We start from the raw sequence: 24,062 nt of genomic DNA on the forward strand, positions 1-24,062 counted from the left end.
TTATGTACTACTTCATATATATATACACTGGTATCTAACGCATAACCTTCCAAAGGCGCATACGGTACATAGAGACTGACATCTTTTGTTCTACGACTTTGTCTGAACGTAATAAATACAAACATTTTCCTATTTTTAGTTTTAATGTCGTTTCTACAAAACGTTAACTCTATGTTCGACTCCGCTACATAACGCAGCTGCGCTGTCTCGTGTCGCTCGGCTGTTGCATACAGTTAACATGTGTACACTCGCTAATCAGATTGTAATTTTTTTATATGAAAAAAGAAACTACGAATCTCGAAAAGTCTTAGAATAAAAGTTGCCTGTTTTGTTGTAGCCAAGTAGTCTTTAGGAGATTTTGCTCTGCACCACAGTGATGACAGCTGCCAGGTTTTATGCAGCTCCACAATAAGACAAAAACAAACACACAAATTTCAAGTTTACTATTAGAATTTTATGTAAGTAAATAATAAAACGGAAAACAAATAATTAAATACATTGTTAATTTGTTGGGAGCATTTGTACCATATTACATTTTGACCCCTTAATTAAGTTACATGGTAATAAACTGTATCTGTATCTAGCTATAAGTGGAATTATGGCTAGTTAATAGCTATAAGTGGAATTATGGCTAGTTGCTAGCTATAAGTGGAATTATGGCTAGTTAATAGCTATAAGTGGAATTATGGCTAGTTGCTAGCTATAAGTGGAATTATGACTAGTTACTAGCTATAAGTGGAATTATGGCTAGTTGCTAGCTATAAGTGGAATTATGGCTAGTTAATAGCTATAAGTGGAATTATGGCTAGTTAATAGCTATAAGTGGAATTATGGCTAGTTGCTAGCTATAAGTGGAATTATGGCTAGTTAATAGCTATAAGTGGAATTATGGCTAGTTGCTAGCTATAAGTGGAATTATGACTAGTTACTAGCTATAAGTGGAATTATGGCTAGTTGCTAGCTATAAGTGGAATTATGGCTAGTTAATAGCTATAAGTGGAATTATGGCTAGTTGCTAGCTATAAGTGGAATTATGGCTAGTTAATAGCTATAAGTGGCATTATGGCTAGTTGCTAGCTATAAGTGGAATTATGGCTAGTTAATAGCTATAAGTGGAATTATGGCTAGTTGCTAGCTATAAGTGGAATTATGGCTAGTTAATAGCTATAAGTGGAATTATGGCTAGTTGCTAGCTATAAGTGGAATTATGGCTAGTTAATAGCTATAAGTGGAATTATGGCTAGTTGCTAGCTATAAGTGGAATTATGGCTAGTTAATAGCTATAAGTGGAATTATGGCTAGTTGCTAGCTATAAGTGGAATTATGGCTAGTTAATAGCTATAAGTGGCATTATGGCTAGTTGCTAGCTATAAGTGGAATTATGGCTAGTTAATAGCTATAAGTGGCATTATGGCTAGTTGCTAGCTATAAGTGGAATTATGGCTAGTTAATAGCTATAAGTGGAATTATGACTAGTTACTAGCTATAAGTGGAATTATGGCTAGTTAATAGCTATAAGTGGAATTATGGCTAGTTGCTAGCTATAAGTGGAATTATGGCTAGTTAATAGCTATAAGTGGAATTATGGCTAGTTAATAGCTATAAGTGGCATTATGGCTAGTTGCTAGCTATAAGTGGAATTATGGCTAGTTAATAGCTATAAGTGGCATTATGGCTAGTTGCTAGCTATAAGTGGAATTATGACTAGTAAAGATAGCTCACAGATTTTAGACAATGTTATTGATAGATAAGACATAGTATATATATATATATATAGTATATATATATATATATATATATAGTATATATATATATATATATATATATATATATATATATATATATATATATATATATATATATATATACTAATGTCTTATCTATCAATATCTATATATATATATGCCTTTAAAACCCGCGGGTCCGCGGCGCCAATTTTCTAACAAAACATGTTAGAAAATACCGTCGTGCGCTGCGCCTATTATTTACTCTTTAAAACCTTTGTATATATGTATATATAGATTTAAGTTGTCGTTTCAGCCCGTGTGCGGGCGCGGCGGCGCCGCCGCGGCTGTCGGCGGCCGTGCCGGACGTGGCGATGGCCCCCAATGCCAACACCCACCTCCTCACGGCGCCCACCTACTTCCGACACCAGACGCAGTACGCCGCCGGTATGTGTGCTGTCCCCGCAGGCCTGCCATCAACTTTTACAGAACGATCCCAATGCAACTCAGTTCAATTTAGGAACTTAAAATTAATCTCATTCACACTTACTGAAAATTAACCCAATAATGGTACGAAGTTTATTTGTTAGACAAATTAAAAAAAAAAAAACCCCGACTTTCAATATTCATTTCGCTACAACTTTTGAACGGCTGAATCGATTTTCATGAAACACGGCTAAGAACACTCGGGATAAAAAAATATCTGTGACACAAAAGAAAAAAAAACTAAACGAAAATCGGTTGATCCGTTTGGGAGCTACGATGTCACAGACAGACACGTTAAACACCCTTATAGCACCCCTCTTTTTGCGTCGGGGGTTAAAAAGCATGTGTTACATGTATAACATAATCCACTGAAATGACAGTTATTATTCCATACTAGCTTTTGGCCGCGGCTTCGTCCGTATTTATCATTAATAATTTTTGTCTATATCTCTGGTTGTAAAGCGTCGTATCGCAATTATTATTACATTGCGATACTTTTCTTAAAAGAAGTTAATTTGTTTAAAAGAACAAAAAGAATAGGGATAATTTGTCTAACCAATAAACTTGTATGCAATAAAAAAAATTCGTTAATTTTTCCTTTCAGAATATAGCGGTGGTGTTCTCCAGTTGGATCTCGGTGATGGTGCGACACACACGCCCAGACCTGGTAAATATTCAACTTTATTTATATCGTGTGTCCGCTCGTAAGTTGTTATTGTCAATATCTATCGGGTTCCAAGCAACGTATCGTTGTGATACCTATACTAGATTTTAAGTTAGACCATCCGCTATAGATCTGTGAGAACCCAATCAAATTTCACTTAATAGCTTTTACGTTGCGCGAACAAAAGTATATATAAACAAGAATTAAAAAAAATGTTTAAACGTCAAGATTGACAGGTGTCACTGAAGCCCCCCCCCCCCTTCAGTGACACCTGTCAATCTTGACTGATAATGTTTTGTTGTATGGTAAAAAGTGTATTTGTTATCGTTGCGCATGCGCATTGTGTACACTATATTGATTACAACTGTGTTCCGGCGTTTCTGTTTCTGTATAACAGATATATAGAGTAGCAGGTACCCGCGCCAGGCTTCATTCGGCCAAAAACAATATAAAAAGTAAACTATATCACTCTTAAAGGTTTCGTCTATCTGTGTGCCGAATTTCAAAATCGGCCTAGTATTTTTTTTTTTAATTTTATTCATTAAAAACAAAAAAAAAATACAAATCTTTTCTCTTTATAATATTAGTATGGATGTGGGTGTAGGGTCGCGCGCGGCGCGTGCGCAGGCGCAGCTCGGGCGCGCGCGCGGCGACGACGGCCGCGCCATTGAGCTCTCCGTCATACACGGTGAGACTGCTTGTTCATCTCACTCATACACTCATTTGTCCTAATGTAAATAAATATATAAATAAATATATTAGGACAAATCACACAGATTGAGTTAGCCCCAAAGTAAGTTCGAGACTTGTGTTACGGGATACTGACTCAACGATACTATATTTTATAACAAATACATATATAGATAAACATCCAAGACCCGAGCCAATCAGAAAAAGATCATTTTCCATCATGACCCGACCGGGGATCGAACCCGGGACCTCTCGGTTCAGTGGCAAGAAACTCTTCGAGTTTTGTTTATTTTTTGTAACAACAATTCGTTTCTCAGCGTATTCGTCTCTGCACGCGGGCGCGGCGCAGCTTCCGCGGCTGCCGGCGCCGCGGTGCCGCGCGCTCCACAGCGACACGCTGCCGCAGAGATACAGAGATATCTCTCATACTGGTGAGTCCTATATTCGTCACTACATGTTGCCCGTGTCTTCGCTCCCGTGGGAATTTCGAGATAAAATATAGCCTATAGCGATCTTGGATAATGCACCTTTCTAATGGTGAAAGAAATTTTGAAAACGGTTCGGTAGTTTCGGAGATTATCCCGCCTCAAACATACAAACTCACAAACGCTTACCTCTTTATAATAATAGTATACCTATATTCCAAAATGGATCCACCGATTGTCATTAAATAATTTTAAGAAACAATTAAATGGCTACTTGGTTTTTACACAATTTAAATAGTCCTTCTTCACAGTCGTATTCCTCATGGCTGAGGGTCGTGGTCATTACGTGGAATGAAACACACACACAACAACTTTCTTGGCATTATTAATGGAGTGGTTTTGCCATTGCCTTCTCCGTTTCACACACAAGTTAATAATCAACCAGTGTTCAGGTTTCCTCGCGATGTTTCCCTTCGCCGGAAGCAAGTGGTGGTCGATGAAAACTACTATATATGAGTCAGATTGGTATACAAACTCGTGTGGCACGAGTAGGATTCGAACCTGGGACCTTTCGATCCACAGGCGGGCGTCTTAACCATTACACCACCACTGTTTTGAGGTTACAATAATATTATTAATGAACATTCGTGTAGGTATCAAGTGACATTTTAATTTATAATTTTGAAATTGTTTTTTTGTTTCTTATGAATTTATTTTTTATTTAGAAATGATTTAAATACTTTATATTAAAAAAAAAGAATATTTTTTATTGTTTTCCGTGAACAGTAGTGTGAACCCGTGACAGAAAAGTATATGACGTAACACAGACGACCTCGGGCTCGCCACTGAACCTAGAGGTCCCGGGTTCGATCCCCGGTCGGGTCATGATGGAAAATGATCTTTTTCTGTTGATGTTTATCTATATATGTATATGTTATAAAATATAGTATCGTTGTGTTAGTATCCCATAACACAAGTCTCGAACTTACTTTGGGGCCAGCTCAATCTGTGTGATTTGACCTAATATATATATATATATATAGATAATTGGTATTTCCAGCGCTAGGAGTCGCGGGCCCGCAGCGCGCGCGGCCGCCTCCGAGCGGTGAGTGCGCGGGCGCTGCTTCCGCATTCTCATTGCCATTCTTCAAATCTCAACAAAAACTATCTGACTTTAAAATAATTACTCTGTACTGTAGTAATGTCAATTTTGTGAATGATCGATTTTGGAAATGATTCCTTCCTCGAGAAAATTTACTGATAATGACCGCGCGGCCGCAGCGGTCGAAACGCTGTGAGAACCAACCTGTTACCAACTAGAGATTCAAAGATTTGGATAAATATACTTGAAACTGAAAGCCGTATGTCAGAAGCCAGACGTTGACATATGTATGAATAAATTACTGATTTTTATTGCATAAAATGTGGTGTATACAGTGTCTAAATAGTGAAGAACACGAATTAATTTTTTACGCCATTGCAACATCAAATAGAATGATCAGGATCGGTTGATGGACACCCAGCGTTGCCGTCGATACGAGACAGCGAATTTGTTTTATGTATTCACTTTTTGGACAGACTGTACCAATGGCGGGAAAAATCTGGAATGTTTCACACATTTAGCCTCTGACGTGAAACATACTATATTGTCATAATTCTTAGAAATTAAATTATAAATACATATTCGTTTGTGTCTACGCCAGTGCACCACAACTCTCGCCCCCTCGCGCATCAGCCAATGGCTATCGAACACGATAATTTAAATTAGATTCCTGCGCGCGCGCTACAAATCTAGTTTCTGTATTGCATTCCTGTCATTCTATTCTATTCCAATCTACCTATTTTCTGCAAAATTATTTTATCCATTAGTTCCGTAATGAACAGATTGTATCTGGGAGAAATTATCGTCTATGACATTATCCTAACTAATATTATAAATGCGAAAGTAAGCTTGTTTGTTTGTTTGCTTGCTTGTTTGTTTGCTTGCTGTTCACGCGTTATTTACTCAATCGATGACCTTGAAATTATATATATATATATATATATATATATATATATATATATATAATTAAGAATATGGAGAAGGACATAGGGAAAAAAAACCTGTATTCTATTGTAGGTGGCGCTAAATGTTTATGTTGGCGCTAAAAAAACTTTGCAATAAAACACTAGATGGCGCTGTACGAAGAAAAAATTGTATGAAATGTATGAGAAATAAAACAAACAAATGTATGACCAAATATTTATACGGTATTTCAATTTCAAATCATTTATCCAGAAATTAGACCTTCACAGTCACTTTTTCTCGTCAATTTATCTATTTATAGTTATTTCTCACAAGCTACAAACTACTGGCATTTCGGAACGACCACTGCTGAGAAGAAATGCCGATAGAAACTCATTTGAACAGTGTCGGTCCCTATCATGCCAGATCGGCTCCCCATTATTGTTTCTTACAATGTTTCTTTCTAATAATATATATAAAATATGTAAAAATCTTTAAGACATATAAATGTTAAATTAGCTCTCTAGAGCACATTGCTCTGCCTATACTAGCCCCATAATATTACATTGAAATATTCTCAACTACCCACAATTGACAATTAATATTTATCTGTAATATTATGGAATGAAAGAAAATGTTTTAATTTGAATATAAAAAAAGGGCGTGGTGTGCGCGTTTAAGACCTGTCATTGAATATGTAATCGTGTCGCAGCGGGACGCGGCCGCGGCGCCTCGCGGAGCCCCAGCCCGCGGCTCCACCACGACTACACGCACAGGTAAGCTTGTCTGTCTGTCCGCTTGTTGTGGTTTCAGAAATTAAAAAAATATATATATCTAATCACAGTGATATTTCCTTGTTGCCAACATTAATCTATCAGCCGTTTTTGGCATCAGTGTCGAGAATCAGTTTGACGGCCTCGGGGGCGCAGTGGTGGAGCGCCCGCCTCTGAACCGCGAGGTCCCGGGTTCGATCCCCGGTCGTCGGTCATGATGGGAAATGATGGAGCTCAATCTGTATGATTTGTCCTAATATATTATATATTTCCACATATAACAAGTTTCACGCCATTTTTTTTGATTCGTACATTTCCCCACTTCACATGATAATGTTTTCCGTTGATAAAGTCTTGAGGTGTTTTTTTGAATAAATTTATATTTGAACTTTCATTTCAATGGGTATTGAAATGTTGTATGCGTGTAGTTGACACAATTTTTTTTTTCAAACATCAACGGTATGTAAAAGTTGGGAGAAATTCAAGGTCAAGCCGCGGGCAAACGTTAGCATAATATCTACGTATATTACACATAAAAGTGTTGTATGTGTTCCAGATCGGATGCGGGGTACGGCAGCCCGGCCGCGGGCAGCCGCTCGCACTCGCCCAGAGAGTGACAGGTCAGTCATTGAAGATTTGGACATAGGATACCTTCCGTCCCGGACAAATTGACGCGGGCGAAGCCGCCGGCAAATGCTAGTATAATACAATAAACTCACCCACACGAAGCTTTAAGATTGTATCGCGGCTCCGATATATATATATATATAAAGAAACGAGCGATAACACAACCGGAACCGCAGACAAATATCTGCGAACACAAGTGCCATTTGTGCGCGCTGGGAATCGAACCGAGGGCCTATTATTATATATATTTGTCCGGACCTCCAATTTTGAATTAGAATGAATGCATACATATTAATTTTTTTTATTTTCAGCCCTAAATGAAGCGAGGTGATAATTATGATCTACAGTTTTTAATCGGCAAAATTTTAATTGTCAAAAATGTATACACATTGACTGATCACTTAACTTCATACAATAATAGCATATATCATTGATTACAATACAAAACAACATTGTACAATTCGTTTCCACATGAAAAATAACGGTTTTCACAGTAAAGTATTCCCCCGTTTTTATTGACAGTAAATAGGAGCTAGAATAAATAAAGGAATTAAATGTCGGCTGGAAACACTGGGCTTTTATCAAACTCAAATCTTGTACATTCATGTGTATTGCATTGGCAAAAAAAAATAGTTCGTTAAAAATTAGTTTTGTTCACTTTCCTGACGGACAGATAAATAGTACAAAATTATATTTTTTTTGATATTGCAACACCGAGAATGGTCAACATCGGTTGATGATAACCCAGTTGAAATGAGCCAGCTAAGTCAGCACACAGCGCTCTAATTTATTGTCTAGTCTTTGTAGACTGAATGTATATAAATATTTCAGTTTAATGAAATATTTATATAATAATTTTTGTTGACATTTATAAAGAAAATTGTTATAAATTGTGTGAAGGTAAGTGTTTTTGTAAAAGGGTAACAAACTGTCACTGGACAATACGTAAATTGATAATTTATGTAAAAATTGTTTTTGGTTTTTATGCGAAATAATAAATACGATAATGACCAATTGATTATATTGGATCGCAATGATTTTTTTTTTGGCAAAATAAAATTGATTTTAAATATAATTTCTATGTCATTGAGCCGTAATGTGTGGCCCTATTGTTTAATTTAAGATAAAAATTCAAAATTTAACCTGATCTCAGTGTGTACGACGCTTGTATGTAGCGCACACCGTGTATGGATATGTATGATACCATACATTCGTATGGAAATGTAAATAACAAGATTAAGGGAGGCATCGTGCGTTTTACGAAAAAAAAAATTACGAAAATGTAAAAAAATAATTTAAATTCCTTTTTTTTTTTCTTTTCGATGACTAATAAATAAATGATAAATATATTAGGTTAGGACAAATCACACAGATTGAGCCTAACCCCAAAGTTAGTTCGAGACACAAGTTTCGATATGGGATACTAACTCAACGATACTATATTTTATAACAAATAAACATCCAAGACCCGGACCAATCAGAACAATATCATTTTCCATCATGACCCGACCGGGGATCGAACCCGGGACCTCTCGGTTCAGAACCAAGCACTTTGACACCGAGGTCGGCTAAGAATTAAGAAATATTTGTAACTAAAAAAATCACATTACTGTTTACAATTGACCAAAAAACCTGATTTATAAAAAAATTAGTTGTCAAAAAGAAAAAATAAAATATATAATATAAAGCAAATATTATTTAAATAAACACGAGGTACCTAACGAGCGCACGCCGTCTCCAATAAATTATAATTAAATTGTAATTATGTTATAAATAAATATGAGATATTGTAAATACATTATATAATATTAGTTACGTAATATGTTTCGTATAACGGGGCGTCCTTATAATGTTAATTTAGAAAATTTTCTATATTCAGTATTTATGTGTAACAGATACATTTAATAATACAATGATAAAAAAATTATTATATATATAACTCTTAAAAAATATACAAGAATTTTATTCGCCTGATGATGATAATTTAAATAAGCGATACTGCACTTCCGCGATAGTCCGATAAACAATACGGTTTTTATAGTAAAAATCATGATTTTTCACGTCTAAGGCTACAAACTACTAGCATTCCGGAACGACCGTATTGCTACGAAACGCAGACAGTGTCGGTCCATATCATTCCAGAAGGGCTTGTTTTGTTATATGTATATATATTTTTACATTGTATGTGGCGCGTGGCGTGTGGTTCCGCCCTAGAATAGTACCACTCCATATCCTTCCGTGGATGTCGTACGAGGCGACTAAGGGACACATACCCTAGGCAGCTGATAGGCAACAATATCATTCCCAAGGAGGGTTGACGTCGAGGGTTGACAGGCGGCCGGTTGTATAATAACAGCTGAATCTTCAAAATTTAAGGGTTTTTTTTATAAGCTGACCCGGGATTCGCGGCTTCGCAACCCCGAACGCAACTAGGTTGATGCCATCCATGCAGAGATGATATTTTTGACACAGTATATATCATAAAAATTAAAAATACATTTTCTAGAAAAGTTGATGGTAAATATTGTATAATCTGTGGCGAATAAGGACGCCCCGGCCGTCGGAGGACAGACGAACGACCAATTGCATTCCTGACGAGTGTTACGTAGTGGTGCGGGTTCGATGCTCGGGTCGGGCGCTCTGATGAATTTGCAATCATAAACTGTCGGTCGTGTCGAGCTGTTTGGACGGGACTGACGCATCACTTGCAGAATGGGCGTTTCGCAAAATGTTCATCTCTTAAAATGTCCACTTCTCAAAATGACAACTTTTTAAAATGTCAACTTGTTTTAACCCCCGAAGCTAAAAGAGGGGTGTTATAAGTTTGTCTGCTAAGTATGATGAGCTACGTGGCACCGTAGCTCATCAACGAGTGAACCGATTTGGATGCGGTTTCTTTTACTTGCTAGCTAATTGTTATGCAGTGGTTCTTAGATATATTTGATCAAAATCGGTTCAACCGTTCAAAAGTTGTAGCGAAATGAATAATGAAAGTCGTAGTGTTTTTAAATATGTATAACAAAAAAAACTTGATTTTAAATAAATACATTTTGCATACATCGTAAAGTGAGCTTTTAAATGCCTATACTATAAACTATCGCCGAACTCGGGACAGATACAGACCCGAATGAACGAAAATGTGTAGTTTTCATGAGAGCTATTATTAGAGATATTACAAGGAATATCCAATGCACGTGGATACGGCCAAAGTTTGGCAAACTTAACTAGTATAGCTGACATATGTCAGCTGATACCAGTTTAGCGCGGCAGGACCTCGCTCGAACAGAAACTATAACTGAAAACTTTAGTAAAATCGATTTATGTGACAGTGCATTTTATTGATATTACCTTAAAAAAGGTCAAAAAAAAAACAGAAATTCTAAAGAAATTCCGAAACGACAGTGGCGCCAACTAGTGAGCGAACGGTAAACTCGATTCCTGAGCATCGAACTGGCGCGTTTGAAGGCTGCCGACCTTCACAATAAATATTAATATACTGCCATAGGTATTGTGTCTGTTTGTTTTGTGACTGGCATCTCGATATTTTGCGAATATTTTCCTTTTATTTATTCAAACTCATAAATCATATATACATTTTTAATTTCTTCTCATATGGGATAAGCTAATGAAAAGTCATTACCTATATTTAATCTTAATTCCAATTTTGCATACATATAGAGGAGTTCCGAAAAGGATATATTTCATCCAGGAAATAATACTCTTACAGTGATAATTCACGCGGGCGAAGCCCCTGACATAAGCTATTGTCGTCCATAAATTTAATCATATATTTTTTTTTAATTTTGCGATTGCCATTACAGGTTTAGTTAACAATAGACAAAATATAATATTGACACGCTCATCGCAATAAAACGTTCCTAGCGTGTTATATCTAATGAGATTTATGTAGAGGCTATGTATAAATAATATGATAAAAAATACTCATTTCTTACTAATTTTGATGATAGGCAAGAAGTAACTGTGAGTTTATTTTGTATATTTATGTACAAAAAAATCTAATATTGTTCTATTTTTATTGTAAAAAACTTGACGCAATTTTCATTCTTATCGAATATAAAATCGCCTAAAGGCATCTCGCATGAGTTTACGGTTATAAGTTATAATAATGGACACGCAATGGAAATATCTGTAAAATATTGAGATCCCACCGAGCAGCTCGTTGTTACTGATCGAATAATTTCATTTATTTGTCATTGTCTCAATGTGAAGTTAAACGTGTTATATAACACACTTATTTTTGAAAATTTTCTCCGATCAGGCCCAGAATATTTATTTATTCTTATTCAATATTTATTAATACAATACAATAGAATATCAATCAATTATCTACGTTGTAACTTACAAGCTGCAACCTTTGCGAATTCGCACAGACACATTTTATTAAGACTCAGTCGTGAAATATAGAATATTTTCTACACGTAAAATGTATCGTAAGCCGCTTTCGCAATATGTCGCGACAGAATCTAGAAGAATCTTTGATTTGAAGTTGCTTCTAGATTTACAGGTTATATTCTACGCGTGTACCAAATTTACCAACCTAAATCGGTTCAAACGTACACACATACATCGTCACAATCTTTCGCATTTATAACATAAGTAGGATTTCTCAGTGTTCTTTGTTCACTAAACACGTAACAATAATTAACTATTTCAGGCCTTATCAGAGAATATTTTTATTTATAACAAATGGTGTTTTAACTTAATAACATAAATTTTCTCATAATTTTGCGGACGTCGGAAATTAGACGCGTTAATACAAAATATTCTATTTTAATTGTCAGTTTAACTACAAAATTACCCCACCGCATTTCTTCTGAAAGAAATAATAATATTCCGGCGAGGCTCTGTCGATTGAAACGACGTCTAATGCCAACGTCCGCGCCAGGAGCTGCGAAGACTGACCGTTGTGTTGTTTATATTATATAGTATTATGTAAAATAAATATAAATAATTCACTCGTTTGTACATATTAAAAGAGGAGCGGGCGGGTTATCAATAAATTATAAAATATATACAGAAACACAGATGTAACGTTATTTAAATTTATATCTAATTTTTGGCAAGAATTTGTCAAATAAATTTTCAAATGAGACATCGCAAAATGACCACTATCGCAAAATGTCATATTATACTGCGATGGGACTGTTATTTTTTAAATTTTATTATAACATAAATTCTAGAGCAACTGAGTAACATTATTTTAAAGAAATTTAATCTTAATTGTGTATAAATAGGAAATAAATTATTAATCTTTACGAATATATTTTTTTCTGTAATTGTGATGAGGTCTTCATGTGTTTCCACTGGCTAGTCTATTTATATGCTTGGAACTGCATCTTATTTTCTCAAGTAAAAAAGAATCTAAACACAAATGTAAATTGGTTTCATTAATTCTAAAACACTGAGCTATCAGATTTCATTGTTATTATTTCGGAACAGCTGTAAAGACACGTGTTCTGAATAACCTGTGTAACTTTCACCCCAACGCACAATGTCCATTTTTACAAATCACATGTTTTTTTTGTAATAATAATAAAGCATTCAAATATATTTTTAAAAAATTGACTTAACGAGACATTTTGAGTAACTGACATTTTGATAATGGACATTTTGCTGTGAGGTATAGTCGCTGCCCGCGACTTCACTCGGTTCATAAATAATACGTAAGGACTGTATCGAGTTATCATAAAAATCGGAGGCGGTCTCCTATAAAGGTCACGTCACAAGGTCTGACAAAATGACGTTCATTGAACAGTGAGCTCTAAAACAACCACAGTAGACTGACTTTACTTTGACAACTAATTTCCGCTCCGCTAATTTCTTGTCAGTCTAAAGTATGTCTTGTGGTGGACGCGATAAAGCTCATATTTCCATGAACATATATATGCCGGGCGGGAGCGTTTTGTATAAACCTTGAAACCGTCGAAATCATGTTTTGACACTCGAATATTTGAGATTAATTGTTTTTAGACATTTGTTGTGAGTAATACAAACATTTATTTTGAAAAATATTGTTTGTAATAACGAAAAGATCTAAACAAGGGTTTGAAAATGGCGGCGCTGATATATATTTTTTCAATTTGATAATTTGTGAAAATGAGCGAAGTAATCAAAAAGCAATAAATCGAAAGAAAGTAGCATTGTTTCTCTTTCGCACCTAGTAGTTATTTATCACTCTCAGTGTCTATATCACTTAAGTCTTTATCCGGTTCCTTGAGCACAGCGATATTCGGCATCTTTGGCCAGAATATTTGACGACATCAAGCACTTTCTGTCACATATAATTGATTTGGAACCTTTCAAAACCATTGTTAAATTTATTCAACAGTAGCGACGCTCTTACCGAATTTCGCACGATTATACTTGACCAACAGAATTATACTTGGCTATAATACAACACGGGAATTCATACAAATTGAGTAACACCATTTTCATGCCCTATTTATGAGATGTAACCTTTGTTTAGATGCTTCAAAAAAGGACATTATTGTGACATATTTGCAGACCACAAATTGTAAAAAATAGTAATTGTACAACGTTAAGAATCTCCTCGAAACTACCTATCAATATTCCATCAATAGCCCGCATCGCACTAAACGTGGCTTTCGTTCGCTTTTACTCGTTACTTTTGGCTCTGTCTACTCCATAAGATATAAAGACGTGACACTCGCGTCTTTATCCATCTGTGTTTAAAGTTCATATTTCAATAAAGACATGAAAAGTAATAATTATCTATTTTTCAAGTGTATAAACAGAGGGAGTATAGTGAGCATGCGTTCACATTTGTCAAAACTTTCCAACTTTTGACAGTGTTTGATGTTATGTCTATTGTTTCAATGAAATGATAAGATCGCGTCGGTTCCCGCGAGACCGCTGTTGTTAACTGATTATTATGTATAAATAAAATATTTATTCACAAAAAATGTGTTTCATTTGTGATTTTTTTCTTTGAAGAATTAAAATGATTGGAAAAACATTACAAATCTAAGGGCCAGTTACACTGGTTTCTGATAAAACATGGAATTGTAATCGGATAGATATACTGCTGGCTTTATGCTTACTGGTTAGCCACATCCAACACAATTTTGATGTGTTTGAAACAATTTTTAACGTTAACTGTTGGACATCACTACATAGTATAAAATAAAGTCGCTTTCAGCTGTCTGTCCCCGGTATTAGATTTGTGATACCTGAGAAAAGTTTGTGTATTAGGTTTTACCACGGGCTTCTAGTGTTACATATGGGCTGTCAGATACTTTATCAGCAAGCGGCGAAACCCTAAACTTAGAAAAGAGGTCAACTAAAAAGGAAATGTTAAAAATAAAACTTCATTTGTAGATAACATTAATTTTATTCGTTAGTTGCGTCAGCACCAATGCCCCCCGCCCTCTGTACACATATACACATTTACAAATCACTGGGTCATTTTCAAACTCATCAGCGAGAAATCACTCCTGGCGTGTAACCAGAAAACGCTGAGCGCAATTTTAATTGTACACTCCAGGAGTGTTTTCTTACAGTAACTCTATATTTATTACAATTTTATTTAACACTAAAATCGCAGCGCCTATGCTAGAACTTCTCATATCATAAACATGCATAAACCAATATTAATTAAGGCATTTTTGATTTACAGCGTCAAATAGCTAGCCACTAGTTTAGCTTCAATATGGCGATTTTTCAAACAATATCTTAGTCCTAAACCAATAAAGCATACCTTTCTGTTACAATAACCAGTGCAACATATACCTCTTAAATTACATCCGAGGAATGAATCACGTCTCACTCACATATTATCATTTCTATAATTATGAAAGAAAGATTTAAGTACAAAATTATTCCTTTGTCTCGTCCATTGAAAAACTAGAGATGATTCTAGTAATTTAGGCCAAAGCACGCACTTACGATTTTGATCTAAGCATAACAATTGACAATTAATTATTCAACACTCGATAAATGCCTCGTATCACAATGCGGGAGGCTCACTCTCTTCAGACAAGCGTTTTGCACCGTGCCAAGGACAGACAACACTGCATATATATTATTTAATATAATAGAATTATTTTTATTCCATTGAAAATGTTTATTTCTGCATAATGAAAGACCGTTTTGCTAATGAGCAGGGCACGAATTATGGAAATAATAAAAAAAACAAAAACAATAAATAAATGTATTTAACTACTATTACAAAAAAAAACAAATAGTAATTTAGTGTTTAGTTCATGCATTACTTTATTCTAAACATCGATTTAAGTTAGAATTAGATTTTAAAATCCGCACATTTTATTCTAGTTATTTATTTGTAGTCCTGACACTACACAGCTGACACCACGGTCGGTTCAATTTCATATAATTTCTATACTATTTTTACATATGTTTTGGTATCCCTATACATATTAGATTCTCTTCTTAAAACTATAAACATATTTCAATGACATTATGTATGAATGTATGAATATTATGTAATACTAGCGGCCCGTGCCGGCTTCGCTCGGTTAAAAACACAATGAATTATATATTTTAACCTTTCAGGAATCATACTATCTATTGGTGAGAACCGTATGAAAATGCGTGCAGTAGTTTGTGTTTATCGCGAACAGACAGACAGACGCTTTAGTTTCCTTAGATCAGTAAACAAACCACCCGCTGCCGAACATGGTGGACGAACCAATGTCTGCGGAAGACCTGTCAACGTCAAATGTCATATCATTTAAATCTGGCGTGATATCATAGTTTATCGCGTTCATACATACAGACACGACATAGCGACTTCATTTTATAATATGTCAATTCTCCATATTATATATAAGTTTGTACTATCCTCATTACTATTAATTATTATTGAGTAATTATTATTCGTAATATTAATTTAGCACACATAATTTAATATTACATTTTTACAATCATACACACATGACTCAATTTAAAAATAAAATATATATATATTTCACAAATCTGTCAAGAAAGTGAAGAAAACTAATTAAAGACGAACTACTGTTTTTGCTATGACAACACCAGAAGACTGGTTGATAAGCACCGAGTGTTGCCAGCCGACAGGAGACAGGACCTCCTTTATTTTCGTCACTTTCTTGACATATATTTAACTATTATAAGTGTTTGTGATATTATGGCAACATTATTAATTTTGTTCAATAACGACAAAAGATTCTATTTTGAGAGGTCATAGTGACATATGAATGAAAATATATCTCTTTTTATGTGTATAATATTCTCATATTAATTCCATGTTATAAGCACAGTTTAATGAGATTCATACGATTATGGCCTTCATAATTATCATCAGCCATTTTAATAGACCCACTGCCAGGGCATGCCTTCCTTACGGATGGACAAGGAGTACGGGCCATGACCCATCACGAGGGCCCATTGCCGGGGGTCAGTAAAAGCCTTGTTAAAGGCGAGGAACAGCCGCCAGCGGCGATAATGCAATCAGGGTTGTCACAAACTATATAATCTGTTTTAATTAATTTTGTTTTCAAAAAATTACAGCTCCCAACGTAAATGAGTGTTTCTCAGAGCGATTCGGCCGCTGCCGGCGCTCTGTCACTTCAATTTTTCACATTTTAATTATGACAACAATTAGTTTTTCCAAATTTTAACAACTAGATCCAATTTATAATCATTAATCTGTACTGTGGTAATGTCAATTTCGGGAATGATTGATTTTGGAAATGATTCCATTCTCAAGAAAATTGTCGTATCGTAATGACGAAAGCACAGGAAAGGAAAGGACGCAAAGAACTATCCTAATATGGAGTGTGAATATAACTTTGACGTCTCTTCTCGATATGTAACACTCCAATAAACACGCAATTTTAGTCTAATTTTCATTACGACACTAGTGTCACGAAAGTAGTTACGTGAATGTTGATGTCGTTACAAATTTCGCATGTAAACATAAGTGATGCGCGCATTATTTTCGAGATATAGGTCTGTCGGGTTCGGGACATCACAGCTGTGTCTCGCTGGGCTGAGTATGGAGCCAATGAGTACGGGGTTTACGTTTGCTCCGGCGAGACGATTCACTCTGGAACCAAAAACAAAAATAAATGCATTTTTGTTTATCCTAACTACATATTATAAATGCGAAAGTAAGTTTGTTGCCTCTTCACGCTCTATCTGCTCAACCAATCTTCTTGAAACTTTGCATACATGTAGTCTGGAGTGGGTGTCAGATTTTATTCAAGTCGCCTGAAGACGACCGCCATCTAGCGGCAGGTAGTCTCATACACACTAGTGAACTAAACTGTCCACCGGTGTGCAGGTTTCCTCACGATGTTTCCCTTCACCGGAAGCAAGTGGTAGTCGATGAACACTACTATACATGAGTCAGATTGGTGTACAAACTCATTTGGCACGAGTAGGATCCGAAGCTGGGACATTTAGATCACAGGTCTTAACCACTGCGCGATCACCGCTTCTTATATTAGGAAATACATAGTATATAATTACATATAGTAGGAAAGTAGCCTATTTACCTTTTGTTCAATGTGTTCGCGAGCATGTTCGGCGCGGTGTTCGCGAGCGCGTTCGTTGCGCGCGAGCGCGATCGCTTTGGCCTCGCGAGCGGTGAGCACCTCCTTCATAATTTATTGATACATTTTAAAATCCCAATTCTCATTTAACACTCACATGTGACGACCTCGGTGGCGCAGTGGTAAAGGTTTTGCCACTGAACCGAGCGGACCCGGGTTCGATTCCCGGTCGGGTCATGATGGAAATCATGGAAAATGATCTTTTTCTGATTGGCCCGGGTCTGGGATGTTTATCTATATATGTATTTGTTATAAAATATAGTATCGTCGAGTTAGTATCCGCTAGCTCAATCCGTGTGATTTGTCCTGATATATTAATATTTTATATTTATATATTTTTACATTTTTTATCTTCATATAATAATAATAATAATGCATTTGTTTCAGGCAATAAAACAAAAATACATTCAACCACATCAACTGTTCCCGAGGGAATTTAACCGGGCGAAGCCGCGGATAAAAAGCTAGCACATAGCTAGTGGGACATGTCATCAAAAGGTCAGTCAGGCAGTTGTAAAATCACAGTCGAATTTTCAAAATCTTAAGTTCAGTTTTTACGCTGGCCCCGGGCTTTGGGGCGTCACAGCCGGGAACCTGCGGGGATGAGAGACAGAGAGGAAAGATCTTTACCTGCATCATGACAGCCGCCTCCATGTCCGCCATATCGAATGCACCTTCCGGTTTCGGGATGTCGGTCATATCTATTTCTGAAAAATATAGAATATGAATATTATTGAATTCATTCATATATTCTAGATAAGATAGATATATTTAGTATCGTTATGATAATTCATAGACTGTAACAATGCAGCTGGATCTATATCGAATCCAACCATCATCAATAATGAAATTGACACGAATGAAATACTAGAATGTAACGCTCACCGTGGTGCGAGTAGAAGCCGGGCGCCGGCTGGCGGCGGCGGAGCGCGACGGACTCCGCCTTGAGCGCGGCCGCCGCGGCGCGCAGCCGCCGCTCCGCCGCCGCGGACCACGCGTCCTCGCCCGCCGCGACATACCTTATACGTGCATTATTAAAAACATAACATAACAACACTTTCCAGCTATAAAAGACGAACTTACACAACGGAGAAACGATGGAGAAGCTGATATAACAATAAAATATATAAATGGCATCCCAAGCATCGCGAAGTCTGTGTCAAAAAACTACAGCAACCAATAAAGCATACCACACAGGACTCTGAAAGTGTAACCTATCAGATTGTTGAGGACTACCGACTTTAATGAGAATAAATTCTTTAAACCTTAATATGAAACTCTTGCGTTACAGAGTGAGTGACGGAGAGACAACGTACAGCCGATGCTACTGGGCGGGAAGCTGAAATTTGGCGTGTAGGTTCCCTGGGGAGTGCAGGTGAGCACTAAGAGAGGATTTATGGAAATTCTACCCCCGAGGGTGTGAAAGAGGTGAAAAACTTTTATATGAAAGTTCTACACCGTTGAAATTAGTGACTTGAAATTTTGGATTTTGGTTGTTTACATCAAATTGATGAAGTGTCTCAGATTTTTCTGAAAATTGTCCTTCAAAAGGGGGTAGGGGGGTGAAATATTGTATGGAACTTAATACAAATTTCAAAATAAAAAGGTGAAAATCGATAAATATACTCTTTATACATTTTCCTTAAAGAATTATTATGAATTATAAAACGTGTACTGACTGTGTGTGCTGCGCCCAGGGCCCCGGCGACAGCAGCGGCTCCCCGAGCGCGGCGCGGGAGTTCTCCAGCCGCGACAGCAGCTGCCGCCCCACCAGCTCGGCCGCGGCGCGCTGCGACACAACAACCACAATCCAATTCAAATCATTTATTCAGAAATTACGACCACACAGCACAGCCACTTTTTCATATACTATTTTTATATTAAAATAGATTTTGCCCGGGACTTCGCTCCCGTGGAAATATTGATATAATAGCCTATAGCAATCTTGGATATGTACCTTTCTAATGGTGAAAGAATTTTTGAAATCGGTTCGGTAGTTTCGGAGATTAGCCGCCTCAAACATACAAACTCACAAACGCTTACCTCTTTATAATAATAGTATGGAAGTATAGATAACAATTTCTCACAAACTACTGGCATTTCGGAACGACCACTGCTGAGAAGAAATGCCGGAAGAAACTCATTTGAACAGTGTTGGTCCCTATCATGCCAGATCGGCTTCCCATTATTGTTTCTTAAAATGTTTTTTTCTAATAATATATAAAAGTACATAATGTACATAGTCAAAAGGTATATCATTATCAACATGTCGAGTGTGTTCGCTAACACCGGTGTCAGATTTTATTCAAGTCGCCTAAAAGCATCTGACATGAGTTTTACGCATCGATTCTTGTTAATATTATTTGACGACCTCGGTGGCGCAGTGGTTAAAGTGCTTGCCTCTGAACCGAGAGGTTCCGGGTTCTTTCCCCGGTCGGGTCATGATGGAAAATTGATTGGCCCGGGTCTTGGATGTTTATCTATATATGTATTTGTTATAAAATATAGTATCGTTGAGTTAGTATCCCGTAACACAAGTCTCGAACTTACTTTGGGGCTAGCTCAATCTGTGTGATTTGTCCTAATATATTTATTTATTATATATTATTCATATAATCTCCTTATTAATATTATAAATTAGATTTTATCCGCCGTTTCGCACGCGTAAATTTCACACGAAAACAATTATTTTTCCATGATGAAAGGTACCCAGTGTCCTTCTCCACACTTCAAACTACATGTATGCAAAATTTCAAGAAGATTAGCTGAGTAGATACAGCGTGAAGTGGTAACAAACAAACTCAATTTCTCTATAAATGCGAAAGTTTGTCACCTCGTCACGCTCTATCTGCTCAACCAATCTTCTTGAAATTTTGCACACATGTACTTTGAAGTACGGAGAAGGACACAGGGTACCTTTCATCCTGGAAAAATAACTGTACCCGTGTGAAATATGACTCGGAGGAAGCCGCGGGCAACAGCTAGTGGTCTATAAAGATGTCTTGGTATATTCAGTATATTCACCTCGGGCTGTCCTTCCCTAGTCTCAGCCAACGCGAGCAGCACATCGTAAGCTTCCAGCGCTCTGTCGGACGCTTTGAGGGCGCTGCACACACACGTCAGCCGGGACTCGTGCACTGCGCATGCGCTGTATAATCTGAAATTATTTTACCTATCTATGAAAACGTACTCATATTTTTTGCGCTTTTCATAAATGTGTGTTTAAACTTTGAAGTGTTATTAATACGTTAAAAACCCGAGTAAAGCCGGTACCGGGCGCTAGTCAATACAGATATTATAAAGAGATAAGATTTGTATTTGTTTGTAGCGAATAAACTAAAAAAACTACTAGACCGATTTTGTTGAAATTCGGCACAGAGATAGACAAAATTGGGGAAACTTCTGGAGTGACATAGGCAACTTTTACAAAAAAACAGCTGATCCATACGTTTTCCTCAAGTTAGGTATTTAATTTTGTATGGAACAGCTGATTTTTTTTCGCGATTGTTCAGAATCACGGACTGAGCGTGTAGACAATATATTGCCAATGTATAAAAAGTCACTGTTACGGCAGCGCCATCTAGTGATGGATAGCCAAATTATAACAAGATGTCTGCTTACTTTAAATTGATTATAATAACTTATGTTTAACATAATATGGTTAGATTAGATAGAACGCAAAACCTCCTAAAGACTACTCGGGTACAAGAAATAGAATAAAATATGTTAGATACCAGTAACCCTGTATAATCGAAATAGTTACAAGCTAGGAGTTTATGAGATCTCTGTCGCGGGCTGACCTGTGCGCGGTGTCGGCGGCGTGCCGCAGCGCGCGCTGCAGCACGCGCCGGTCCGCGTGCAGCCGCGCGCAGTGCGTGCGTCGTACTCCATGTCGGGGTGACCACTCATCTACACACACCACACACCACACACGTCAGCTGAATATCTGCTGTTACTCTTCTGGGTAACATATAGTAAACATATGGCACAATGTGATTTAGTGAGTTAGTTTTATGTATTTTTAGTTATATATCATTTTTCTCTTGTCTGTAATTGTGTGAAACGGTAACAAATAAAGTTTTGTATTTGTTTACTTCTCAGTAGCTTTTGAAATGAAATGATCTATTTACGTGAAACATGTTGAAAGATGTAACAGATAATACAAGGAACAACACGTCTCGCCATCAAGATGGCGTGTAAATTTAATTATTAATGACTAATTATAATGTCATGTTTTGATAGACATAATTTTCATACCAAATTTCACCCCCCATGTCATTTGGGGGTTAATTTTTGAAAAAGAAAATGATGTATGTTTGAATGGAGTTGGTTGGACCAATGGGTTTCATTTTTAGTTCTTTATACATAAGAAATTTATATAATATGAAAACTTCCCGTAAGATTGAACTAGCGCTTTCTTTCGGGCATTATAAACGGAGGTAGTGAACCTCCTTGATATTCTTGGTGGCTAGTAGTTCCCATAGACTCTAAGGGGCAAATGTCACCAGTGTTTTTTTGGTTCTGCGTCATGTTCTCATAATACGCAGTGGTTTTTTGGAGTTGCTCGTTTTGCCTCTGTGAGAAAACCGTCATAGATTCTCCTAAGTTATTGGAGACACTGTTAATAAGTGCAGTGGTTTGGTTTGTGACTCGTGTTCAAGTGAAAATAGCTTCCGACAAGAAAAACGTATCAATCTAAGCCCCCTGATAGCACGCGAATACCTGGACATCAGGAGCTGCTGGTTGCTGGTGGTGATAGTGGGTAAGTGCCTTCTTTGTATTGTTTTGGAAGTAGTGCGGTTTGACTTGCGGAAGTTTTCATATACAGAAATATAAAATGACCATAATTTATTTGGTCTGAACTCATGAACCTTGAAGTTATCCTCCCCGCTTGGAAGGCCTATTTACACGGCCAACCAGGAGTTCTCTTTCGACTCCTGAGGAACAGACATTTTCATACAAACTTTCACCAGCCATTAAAGTCATTTGTGGATAGATTTTTGTCGTTTTTGTTTTTATTAAGAGTATGGTTCTCCATACATATAGGACATACCTTAGTAGGTAACTTTCATCCCGGAAAAATCTATGATTCCCGTGGGATTTGCGAATATCCTGTACCTTCAATTACAGGTGGCGCTAATTATAAAAAATATAGAAACACTAGATGGCGCTGTGTGTATTTTAAATGCGCTATGGATATTTCATTTCAACTATCACATTTTAATACGAAGCAAATCTGTTCCCGAGGGCATTTAAGCAAAGCCGCGGGTAAACAGCTAGCCCTATTCTTAATCCCAACTATAATATTATAAATGCGAAAGTAAGTTTGTTTGTTACCACATCACGCTCTATCTGCTCAACCAATGTTCTTGAAATTTTGCATACATGTAGTTTGAAGGATGAAGAAGGACATAGAGTACTTTTCATACCGGAAAAATAACTGTGCCCGTGGAATATTTACGCGGGCGACGCCGCGGGCAACAGTTAATTGCGCTATAAATGTGACATACAAACTGCTAACACATTTTAATTAATTTAAACAACCGCACACTAGCGCCATCAGATTATTTATCGATTTCTTTTATTTTTTAGCAATAAATAAAAAAAAATATTTCAATAAATTATGCCACACTAGATAAATAATTTAGAGAATCTAGATAAATAATTTAGGAAACAAATCTTAACCAAAGCGTATTTGAAGGTGAAGTCATAGATTCTCTCTACAATATCTTTCGACGAGACCGCATGATTAACAATAATTCTTCTAAACAAGAAGGTGGCGGAGTCCTGGCTAGATGAATTTTACTCTAATTGCCAAAAAGTATTGTTAAATAACTGTCAAAATGACAATTACCTAATAGTGGGTGATTTTAATACCCCTGAGTATTCTCCAGTTGCTCGTGACGTTGACGGGCCATTACACACCTCTCGTGGTAAAAAATTGACACTCTTACAAGAGTTTATTTCACTTTGCCATTTAAATCAGAGCAATTATATCGCCAATGACAAGGGACGCTACCTCGACCTAGTGCTTTCCTCTTTCGAATCCTTAAGTGTCACCGAGGTAGAGCCATTGAGCAAAAAGGATAGG

The 24,062-nt window shown here is 36.7% G+C and overlaps 2 protein-coding genes across 8 annotated transcripts in view; one reads left to right on the forward strand and one right to left on the reverse strand.

Moving 5' to 3' along the window:
- Positions 1-15,531, forward strand: part of LOC128682236 (uncharacterized protein) — a 48,188-nt gene extending 32,657 nt beyond the window's left edge. The window contains exons 25-32 of one of the 4 annotated variants that reach the window (XM_053766850.2): positions 2,029-2,171; positions 2,815-2,877; positions 3,479-3,562; positions 3,882-3,995; positions 5,050-5,094; positions 6,707-6,770; positions 7,324-7,387; positions 7,706-15,531. In XM_053766850.2, coding sequence (XP_053622825.1) covers positions 2,029-2,171; positions 2,815-2,877; positions 3,479-3,562; positions 3,882-3,995; positions 5,050-5,094; positions 6,707-6,770; positions 7,324-7,384 — 574 coding nt within the window. In that variant the 3' untranslated portion in view covers positions 7,385-7,387; positions 7,706-15,531. The remainder of the gene's footprint in view (positions 1-2,028; positions 2,172-2,814; positions 2,878-3,478; positions 3,563-3,881; positions 3,996-5,049; positions 5,095-6,706; positions 6,771-7,323; positions 7,388-7,705) is intronic. The other 3 variants (XM_053766851.1, XM_053766852.2, XM_053766853.2) reach the window with 3 other exon arrangements.
- The window catches only part of LOC128682240 (uncharacterized protein), a 41,081-nt gene continuing 31,765 nt past the window's right edge, over positions 14,747-24,062 (reverse strand). For all 4 annotated transcript variants that reach the window (XM_064436920.1, XM_053766859.2, XM_053766858.2 and 1 more), the window contains 7 exons: positions 21,772-21,880; positions 20,996-21,128; positions 19,651-19,760; positions 18,857-18,990; positions 18,602-18,678; positions 17,915-18,016; positions 14,747-17,463 (listed from right to left, as the gene is read on the reverse strand). In XM_064436920.1, the coding sequence (XP_064292990.1) occupies positions 17,386-17,463; positions 17,915-18,016; positions 18,602-18,678; positions 18,857-18,990; positions 19,651-19,760; positions 20,996-21,128; positions 21,772-21,880 (743 nt within the window). In that variant the 3' untranslated portion in view covers positions 14,747-17,385. The remainder of the gene's footprint in view (positions 17,464-17,914; positions 18,017-18,601; positions 18,679-18,856; positions 18,991-19,650; positions 19,761-20,995; positions 21,129-21,771; positions 21,881-24,062) is intronic.

This window comes from Plodia interpunctella, chromosome 29 (genome assembly GCF_027563975.2).
Source record: "Plodia interpunctella isolate USDA-ARS_2022_Savannah chromosome 29, ilPloInte3.2, whole genome shotgun sequence".
NCBI lineage: Eukaryota > Metazoa > Arthropoda > Insecta > Lepidoptera > Pyralidae > Plodia > Plodia interpunctella.